The 9,842-nt window shown below is 56.9% G+C and overlaps 2 protein-coding genes across 4 annotated transcripts; both read left to right on the top strand.

Moving 5' to 3' along the window:
* The first annotated feature begins 13 nt into the window (after positions 1–13).
* Positions 14–4,348, top strand: YIPF3 (Yip1 domain family member 3). 2 transcript variants are annotated; one of them, XM_019985879.2, is made up of 9 exons: positions 14–249; positions 878–1,075; positions 1,263–1,369; positions 2,625–2,670; positions 2,811–2,903; positions 3,058–3,189; positions 3,376–3,489; positions 3,655–3,778; positions 3,877–4,348. In XM_019985879.2, exons 1-9 carry the CDS (start codon positions 169–171, stop codon positions 4,023–4,025), a joined length of 1,044 nt encoding a protein of 347 aa, XP_019841438.1. In that variant the 5' UTR covers positions 14–168; the 3' UTR covers positions 4,026–4,348. The 2 variants fall into 2 exon arrangements, with proteins under 2 accessions (XP_019841438.1, XP_070634147.1); XM_070778046.1 differs by lacking the exon at positions 3,655–3,778.
* Positions 4,349–6,622: 2,274 nt separating this feature from the next.
* Positions 6,623–9,583, top strand: LRRC73 (leucine rich repeat containing 73). Of its 2 annotated transcripts, XM_070778047.1 has the most exons (7): positions 6,623–7,021; positions 7,642–7,802; positions 7,932–7,997; positions 8,153–8,275; positions 8,662–8,762; positions 8,910–9,132; positions 9,260–9,583. In XM_070778047.1, exons 1-7 carry the CDS (start codon positions 6,750–6,752, stop codon positions 9,328–9,330), a joined length of 1,017 nt encoding a protein of 338 aa, XP_070634148.1. In that variant the 5' UTR covers positions 6,623–6,749; the 3' UTR covers positions 9,331–9,583. The 2 variants fall into 2 exon arrangements, with proteins under 2 accessions (XP_070634148.1, XP_019841647.2); XM_019986088.2 differs by lacking the exon at positions 7,932–7,997 and having other exon boundaries at positions 6,641–7,021.
* Positions 9,584–9,842: the final 259 nt, after the last annotated feature.

Below are 9,842 nucleotides of genomic sequence, written 5' to 3'. Positions count from 1 at the left end.
GAAGTCAGTTTGAGCCAAACATCCGGGTTTCTCTTTTTTTGCGTTCCGACCCATCGTACCTTTCTTTCTTGTCCCTAGACCTGTCCCTTTCTCAGGCCCACGTCTCTCCCACTCCTCCTCCGCGCGCGGGACAAGCGCGGGCTTCAGCGACGGGAGCCCTCGAGGGACATGGCAACTCCAGCCGCGCCGACTGGCGGCGCCCGAAACGGGGCCGGCCCGGAATGGGGAGGGTTCGAAGAAAACATCCAGGTAATGGCCCCACGGCTCCGGCTGCCCGCAGCCCCAGGGCCGGCAGCCGTCCTGAAGTCATGTGGGGACTCTCCCTCAGAGCCTGGAAGTCTGGTCCATTTGCAACACTTTTTCTCTTTTTTGAGTCTTCGTGCACAAGAAAGGCAGTGGGACTAGTGCTGGCTGATCTTAAAGGTCCAGACTGGTACTCCAGCCAGGGGCCTTAGGTATCTGGGCCCAATTGCTCTTGCTTTCTACAAGTTAAAGAAACTCAGTCGGAGTCAGGCATGGCGGGAGGCGGGAGTGGACTTGGGGGTGGATGGGATTCACTAGCCAAAACCACACTTTGTGCGCATAGCCTTGATTTGAGGTTGGGAGAGGTGAAGGAAATGGGCACTTTGCAGCCTTTTGGGGCCTTGGTAGGGAAGGTAGGAAAAAGCCGTGTATAAAAGACAGGGACTAGGTTCACCAGACTAGAACAGAGAACCAAACAAGCAGGGGTTCTGAGACCAAATGAGGGGAGGAGAGTGGCATCATCTGTGGTGATTTCAAGTCCTGTCCCCTAGCCCCAAACCTTGTGGTGAACAAAGAAGGACTTAACTGGATGAAGCAGAAAGGTCCTGCACTCTAGGATCTGTTGTCTTCACAGGGTGGGGGCTCAGCAGTGATTGACATGGAGAATATGGATGATACCTCGGGCTCCAGCTTCGAGGATATGGGTGAGCTGCATCAGCGCCTGCGTGAGGAAGAAGTGGATGCTGATGCAGCTGCCGCTGAAGAAGAGGATGGGGAGTTCCTGGGGATGAAGGGCTTTAAGGGACAGCTGAGCCGGCAGGTGGCTGATCAGGTAAGCACAGTTGGCTCCCTGACAGGTGGAAAAGTATACCCAGGAGACCTCTGGTTCTAAAGTTGGCAAAGTTCACCCCAGGTTGTCCAGTTCAAACCATGTTGAAATCAGATAAAAAATAAGTAACAGAGCATAGAGCCAAGAGTTTGACAGAACCCTTCCACTCCACCCATCTTCCTTGCTATAGATGTGGCAGGCAGGGAAGAGACAAGCTTCCAGAGCCTTCAGCTTGTATGCCAACATCGACATCCTGAGACCCTACTTTGATGTGGAGCCGGCCCAGGTGCGAAGCAGGTGAGGCTCCTCCTCCTGACAGAAACTGCCCTCCTAACATCCAAACTACAACCGGACATCAAACCCTTAGACTCCCCTCGTCATGACCCAGCCACACCATACCTCTTCTCATAGAACAGGGCGTGGTGACAACACACTGCCTTCCTCCTCTTCTCCATTTAATAAACTATTCCTCTTCCCTCAAAGCTTGGCTCAAATGTCATTTCCTTTGCTCCCCATTCCCAGTGTGTCCTGTCCTGGTGCTCCAGTAGGGCTCTGCACTGCCAACAGGTAACATTTCAGCAGTGCTATACTTCCCTATTCCTGGCTCTTTCCAAAGACTTCCTCAGAAGCAGGCTCTGTTTTGTTTACTTTTTAATTCTCAGGACCAGAACAGCCTCTGAATCTGAATATCAGTACATAGTTGTTGAATGACTTCAAGAACTGGATTTAATCTTGGCTTGGTTCTTTGTTCATCCTTTAATTCAACTAGTGCTTATCAAATACCCACTACCACTTAGCAAGTATTTACTAAGCTTTGGCTGTGCATCAGGCGCTGTAGTAGTTGTGTCTGGGAGCCTTAGACACAAGATGGGATGCGTAACTCAAGGGCAGCCCTCAAGCACTCATTTGCCATGAAGGGACACACCCAGGAGGGACCCCTGACCCAGGGTTGGCTGGAGGGTTGGACAGGGCAGCTTCCTCACAAGTAAAATCCAGTCAAGATCCAGTCAAGATCTAAGGTACTACTAGTGAGTCACTTAAGAAGTCGGGAAGGTTTTGGTACTTCTGTTTGTCTTGCCTGGAATTTTAATACCACTTCAAATATATTTCTCAAGAAAATGCTCAGTGGTATCTGGAGGGATGATAAGTAGGAAGAGGCAGGGGGCACCCTGGTTCTCACAAGTGACAACTTTCCTTCTAAACATTTCCCAGGGGTTTATCTTTACATCTCTGCTGAGGTTTGCATGTCTTTTAAAGGGGAACAGGTCACATAGGTAAATGGTCAAGCCCTCCCAAAGGCCCAGGGGGCCCTAAGGATTCTCCATGTTGCTGCTGCATCAGTCGGCACAGTGTCAGGGCTGTTCTTCCTGGAAGCATTTTCAGGGCAGGGTAGTGATTTCCTCGTTCATCTGTCTTTACTACCCTCTTCTTCCTTACCATCCAGCGTGTTCTCTTCAGGTAGCGAGATGAGTAAGAATCAGGCTTTCCAGAACCTCATGGCCTAGTGCTGCCTCTGCTCTCATCTGCTCTCCTCTTTCCTCTCCCCTCCCAGGCTCCTGGAATCCATGATCCCTATCAAGATGGTCAGCTTCCCCCAGGTGAGTAGGGGGGTGTAGCATGTCTGAAAGAGCCGGGGGAGGAACTGGGGCAGAGGGTGGGGCCACCAGGCAAAGCCCGGGAAGACATCAACAGAAGAGCCATTGTACCCCCCAGCCTGAATGAGTTGGTATATTGACAGAAAATCGCAGGTGAGCTCTACGGACCTCTCATGCTTGTCTTCACGCTGGTGGCCATCCTCCTCCACGGGATGAAGACATCTGACACCATTATCGTAAGCAGGACAGAGGACTTTGTGGGGGTGACTGAAATGAGTTGAAAGCTGCCCACAGAGACACGGTGGATAGAAGCAGGCCCTGAGGGAGGAGGCCCTGGGCGAGACTGAGACCAGAGGCCTCACAGAACTAATTAGAGCCTTCACCCCACAGCGGGAGGGCACCCTGATGGGCACAGCCATTGGCACCTGCTTCGGCTACTGGCTAGGCGTCTCGTCCTTCATTTACTTCCTCGCCTACCTGTGCAATGCGCAGATCACCATGCTCCAGATGCTGGCACTGCTGGTAAGGAGTCTAGCACAGTGGTGGGCAAGTGTGATCTAAAAGAGTAACCAGGCTCTGGTCTGCAGCTGTCCTAGGGCCCCAGGGTCTGGAATGGGGTGAGTTGGCCAGTGGACCATTTATTTTTCAAGGTCCCCACGAGGCCAGCTCAGTCTGAGCGACTTTCCTCTCCACCATCCTCCTTCCTAGGGCTACGGCCTCTTCGGACACTGCATTGTCCTGTTCATCACCTATAACATCCACCTCCATGCCCTCTTCTACCTCTTCTGGCTGCTGGTGGGTGGGTTGTCCACCCTGCGCATGGTAAGCTGGGCAGGAGGTTTCTAGGGGTGGGCTGCCCTACCAGGGAGTTGGGAAAACAGCTCAAAGCTCAAGTCCAATCCCACAAAGTTTCTGCTCTGGGTAAGAGTGGCTTCCTCACATCACTTGCTTGGAGCAGGCCTCTGAGCTCTATTCCTGTTGCCCAAGGTGGCAGTGTTGGTGTCACGGACCGTGGGCCCCACACAACGGCTGCTCCTCTGTGGCACCCTGGCTACCCTGCACATGCTCTTCCTACTCTATCTGCATTTTGCCTACCACAAGGTGGTAGAGGGTGAGTGACAGGAGAGCCTGGCTGCAGGGAGGGGAAGGATAGCTGCCTAGGGCAGGACCCTGCCAACCCTCACTCACTTTGCATCCTCCTCCTTTCAGGGATCCTGGACACGCTGGAGGGCCCCAACATCCCGCCCATACAGAGGGTCCCCAGAGACATCCCTGCCGCACTCCCTGCTGCCAGGCTTCCCACCACCGTGCTCAACGCCACAGCCAGGGCTGTCGCCGTGACCCTGCAGTCACACTGACCCCACCTGAAATCCCCGGCCGGCCCCTTTCCCCCAGCGGTGAAGCGGAGGAAGATTAAAGGACAGTACTGATGACGTGTGTCTCTTTGATGGGGTCTGCAGCTGCCACAGAGCTGTAGCCACTTAAGTATCTCCTCGATGCCTGTCGGGCTTCTGGGGGCACAAGGCCAGGAACTCCTGGCCAGGACTGCAGGGCTCTGCAGCCAGTGCAGAAAGTGGGTCAGCTCCTCAGAGGCCCTCTCACCACCTACCCCTTCCTTCCTCTTTCTCTCTCCCAAGTTGTCTTGCTAAATATAGACTTGGTAATTAAAATATTGATTGAAGTCTGGGCCTGCAGCTACCCCTTCCAGTGGTCCTCCCTGCCACCCTCCTTCCTGTGTACTTCCCTGTTCTGTCAGTGGTGGTCATGTCACATGTTCCTCCCTTAAGTATAGCCTCTGCAGCAGAATGAAAGTCAGACAGCCCAGGGACTTCCCCTGGCAGACCAGTGGTTAAGACTCTGCACTTCCACTGCAGGGGGCATGGGTTCAGTCCCTGGTCAGGGAACTAAGATCCCACAGGCCACATGGCGTAGCCAAAAATATTAATCAAGTGGGACAGTCCAGACTGCATCGACTACATTGAAGACTGCCTGTCCCTGAGGCAGAGGGAATGAGAATCCATGCAGCATCACGGAGGCCTTAGCTCAAGAACCATGAATCTGATGGAACAGTGCACCCAACTTGACTCTGGGCTCTGTGTTACTCTTGGGATGCTTATGGAGCAGTGACAATTGGACACAAATTTCCAGATGCATCCCCATGTCATGACAAGGTCCTTTGGCACCTGGGTCATTGTGTAAGGATAATCTTCCTGTGGGAGCTCACATCTGAAGTCAGAGTTGGCTTTGCCCTGGTTATATGGGGCCAGAGCAATAAAGCTTTCTTCAGTTCTCGTAGTCTTTCCTCTTAAAAGCAACAACCACCCCAAACACAGCACATCCACCCCCACTAGCTGTTTCATCTGTTCCACCTCAGGAGTTACTTAGGGTGGTTAATGGAAGGAACAGGATCATTGGCCTCCCTTCACTACTTTGTATGATTCTTTTTTTTTTTTTTTTTTTTGCTGATTTTTTTTTTTAACTTTACATAATTGTATTAGTTTTGCCAAATATCAAAATGAATCTGCCACAGGTATACATGTGTTCCCCATCCTGAACCCTCCTCCCTCCCCAAACCATCCCTCTGGGTCATCCCAGTGCCCTAGCCCCAAGCATTCAGTATCGTGCATCGTGTATGATTCATTTTTTAAAAATTCATTACCCTAGTAAATCTGGGTCAGCATTTCTCCTTTCTAATAAGGGAACTAAGAAACATGCCTAGGGTTTGCCCTATGTGACCATACGGGATACACTGTTACCAGTGGACCAAGTTGTAAGTGCACTGCCTGTGTTAAGCAGTGTGCCCTTACTGAAAGCTCCAGCCACCCTCCACGGCCACAAAGCCATTCCAGGCGGCCATCCTGGCACCCCTTTCATTTTGGCCACTCCAGTCTCCACGGGTACTGAGAATGTCAGCACCAGCAGCGCCCTGATCACCTGGGAAAGAAGCCGCACCAGCACCTTGCATCTACCTGCGGCTCACCTGCTCCAAGGACCTTTTGAGGGTTCCACTGGGCCTGTCAACTCAGGCCGTCTCAGCCAGGACGGGACCCCGGGGGCCGCAGCTGCGCCGCAGCCATCATGGCAAGGGGCACGCGGCTGGAATCCCCACGCACGCGGCGCCTCTCGTCGCGCAGGCGGGGCGAGGCGCAGATTAAAGGGCCCTAGGGACCTCGAAACTGGATGGCGGAGCCGGTAGGCGGCGGGGAGAGAGGCGTGCCTTGGATCCCGGCGAAGGCACGACAGAAAAATGAGCAAAAGGACCCAGTACACTAATAGTCCAAACGCCATCTCCACGTGACGTGCCTCTATTCTCTCCCCATCCCCTGCCCGACCCAGGCTTCCACCCAGCTACCTACTCTCCACCTGTCGTCTGGCCCCACACCCAGGGGACGGGCGTCCCCACCTGAACGCCGGGTGTGCGCAAACCTCGCGGGCCCGCGTGGCCTAGGCCGGGCAGGGGGCGGGGCGAGCGGTGGTGACGCGGCCGTTGCCATGGGAACCCGCCGCCCGCTCCGGCTCAGCAGCTTCAGCCGAAGCTGCAGCCCGCCGCCCGCTGCCAGCCTGCCGGCCCGCCGGCCTGCCCGCCTCGGGCTCTCCCTACGAGGCGGTAGGGGGAGCGGGGCTGGAGGAAGGGAGAGAGCAGATGCGGCCTCCGAGCGGAGACTGGTCCCGCGCGTCCTAAGCTGAGGTCCCTGAGCCGCCGCCACAACCGCGAGGGACGAGGACCAGCGCGGAGCAGCGCCCGCCCGACCCCGGAACGCGCCCCCCGGCCCGTCGCCCAGACACGGACCACAAGATCCGTCCCAGCTCCAGCGCCGCGCGGTCTCAGCCCGGCCGGCGACCTCGGCGGCTTCGCAATCCCGGCCGGCCCCGGCCCCGGCGCTCCTCTCCGCCGCCGCCGCCGCCGCCGCCCCCGCCACCCCCACCGCCGCCGCCGCCTCCTGCGCCTCTGCCGCCCCCGCTACCCCCTCTGCGTCCGCGACCCCAGCCCGGGCCCCGACCCCAGCCCCGACCCCTCCCGCGGCCCCGCCAACCTCGGCCGCGGCCCGGGCCCCGGCCCCGGCCGCCCAGCCGTGGGTACGATGCTGCCCAGCTCCATCCAGATTTCGGGGGAGCCTCTGTCAGGCGCCGAGGTGCGGGACATCTGCCGCGGCCTGCGCGACAACGCCGTGCGCCTGCTCTCACTGCGCGGCTGCCGTCTCTGCGACCGCGACTTCGGCCGAATCTGCCGGGCCCTGGCCGGGGCCACGTCCCTGGCGCAGCTCAACCTTAACCTGGGCGTCGTGTCCAGCCCCAGCCGCATCAAGCAGCTGGCGGAGGCGCTGCGGACCAACCGCTCCATCCAGTCCCTCTTGTGAGTGTGCTCTCTCGAAAGGGGGTCCTGGGCACCACACCCCTTCCTCGCACTCCTCTTGCCACCTCCTGTTCCTTCCTTCCCACACCTTGTACCTGTCTTTGCACTTGACCTACCTTCTCACCCCTTATTCAGGCACCTCTTCTCTCTGACCATACCGCTACCACACCCTCCAAGCTCCTGCTTCATCTCCAGACTGACACGAGCCCCACCCCAAGTGAGACAGGATACCCACCCTCTTCCTGGCAGGGTCCATGTACCTCCCAACCGGATCACCCCAGTGGCTTCTCCAGGGCAGCTGCTCTGTCCCCAGAGAAGAAATCCTCCCCTGAGGACTAGATCCCTGCCCATACATTCTGTCCAAAATACCATCCCCACATGCCCCTTCTCTGTGTTCTGATCTGGAGCCTAGTCCCTGCCCACAAAAAGAAGCCACATTCCTCTTCTAACTGCATTCTTTCAGAATCTAGAACTTTCTTCCTTCCCAGGGCCTCTCCCATGTGCTGTGACCGAATGTCCTTCTCACCTCTAGGGCTCACCATCAGGGAGGGTGCCCCTTCCCCCTTACAGACAGGGCTGACGTTGGCAGTAACCTTTGCTCTCTGCTCTTACCCTCCAAGCCTGCATGGGAGCCCTCTGACAGACGCAGGTCTGGCCTTGTTGAATCCAGCCCTGGCCCTCCACCCTGCCCTCGTGGCACTGGACCTGGGGGACTGCATGCTGGGTGATGAAGCCATCAACCTCATCTGTGGCCTCCTCCCGCCTGACGGGGCCAAGTCTGGTGAGCAGGGGCCCTGCTGAGGGCAAGGGCTGATGTGGCCTTGATGAAAAGCGAAAAACTAAGTGCAGAGGGGAAGGGGCCTGGCCCGGAGAAGAGGGCTCTAACTGTGTGGGTGAGAATGTTTTTCAGATCCTCTCAAGGAGGGAGGGTTGGAGCTGAGCAGGAATGGAGACCCAGGAATCCAGGCTACAGCAGGCAGGAAGGGCATGGGGCTCTAATGTCCCTGAAGCTCTGTGGAGGGGGTGGCGTGGCTCTCAGTCACTAGGGACACCCCAAAGATCCCCAGGTGGGGGAGGGGTTGGGGAAGGGCCTGACCTTCCCCATCCTGGCTTCTCACTGTGACTGCCCAGGCCTGAAGGAGCTGACACTGAGCGCTAACCCCGGCATCACCCCTAAGGGCTGGAGCCGCCTCGCCATTGCCGTGGCCCACAGCTCCCAGGTCCGCGTCCTCAATCTGGACTACAACCCCCTGGGTGAGGCTCACAAAAGTCCCTTTTGATTCTCAGCACGCCCCTCACCCCACCTCCAAGAACCTGGGATCATCAGTTGCCATGGTAACCACTACACTGGAGAAGCAAAGGAAAAAGGGGGTTGTGGGTGGAAGTACAGGAGCCACCGGTGTGCAGGACCAGCTGACCAACAGTTAGATCAGAGCATCCATCACCACCCCCGGGGCCTGGCTGGCTTCATCCATTTACTAGCCAGTCACAATGCTCCCCTCCTGGCCATCTACCAATTGCCAGCCTTTCCTGGCTTGGGGTGGGATCTCAGGTGTTTAGGGTGATGGGGAGGCTGTGGCAAAGAGTTAGCAGGCCCACAAATGACTGCAGGTGAGTGTGTGTGTGTGCTGTCTCCCCAGGTGACCACGTGGCAGGGATGCTGGCTGTAGCTGTGGCCTCCAGCCGCACCTTAGAGGTCCTAGACTTGGAGGGCACAGGGCTCACCAACCAGTCAGCTCAGGTGAGAAGTCTTCATGTTGGGGGATGGACCAGAGGTTGAGGTTAGCCTCAACATACATCCTGTGGACATACCAAAGGGGTGGCAGCTTGGAGCCTGAGGAGCCACGTTAACTGCATTCATCCTTTTCCATATTCTTCCCCACCACAGACCCTGCTGGACATGGTAGAAAATTACCCTACAGCTCTGCGGAGTCTGGTGTTGGCCGAGAACAGCATTAGCCCGGAGCTGCAGCAGCAGATCTGTGACCTCCTCTCTGAGGGGGAGGAGGAGGAGGAGGTGGCAGGAGGGCCTGGTGACACCCAGGAACGAGAGCGAGCCTGGGAGCCTGCTGCCCACCAGAGGAGCAGCAGCTCCTGGACGGGCCCCAGTGGTAAGATCCCCCAGGGCTTGATCGGAGGCTTGAGACCAGGGAGACGGGGTGGGGAACTTAGGCCACTTGTTTGTGGTCCCCAGAGGAGGGATGCACGGCGGTCTGAACACCCCTCCGCTTTCCACAGATCCCAGCTCTCAGATGGTGCTAATGACATCAGGACTAGGGGACAGTCTGTTGGCTGAGACTGAGATGTGACTCTCTGTTTCTGCGCATCATTACATCTGTGTCTCCAGCACTTTGCCCCAGATGTCAGGGTCAGACCCTGGGGCTTGGGGATGGGGGGTGGTGCCTGGGGCTCTGGCAGCTCCTGGCGGTGTGGTGGGAGGCTCTGGAGGCTGTGACTCAACAAAATCCTCGGGGGCACTGGAACCCAAGGCAATGCTTCTGGACTTGTTGGCAGCTCTGGCTGCAGCCCGCTGGCTCGGAAGAGATTTTATGAACTCTATAACCTGGTGTGTGGCTCTGGTCACTGGGGGATGGCAGTAGGGCAGGAATTGCAAATACCTCTAGACATCACTAGGTGGCAGTGCTACCCCATGGCCCAAGTTCTAGGCAGTATCCACTGGCCCCAAATGTCTCACTGGCTCAGGTCTCTGACTTCTAGGACTTGGGTTTTTGGGGTGACACCTTACACAGGCCCTGTAAGGACCATACGTGAAGTAAAGTGCCCCCAAAACTTGGCTGAACCCTACCCCAAGGAGACTCAA

This window comes from Bos indicus, chromosome 23 (genome assembly GCF_029378745.1).
Source record: "Bos indicus isolate NIAB-ARS_2022 breed Sahiwal x Tharparkar chromosome 23, NIAB-ARS_B.indTharparkar_mat_pri_1.0, whole genome shotgun sequence".
In the NCBI taxonomy this organism is placed as follows: Eukaryota; Metazoa; Chordata; class Mammalia; order Artiodactyla; family Bovidae; genus Bos; species Bos indicus.
Note: the sequence above shows the minus strand (reverse complement) of the source record. Positions and strands in the feature narration are given on the sequence as shown.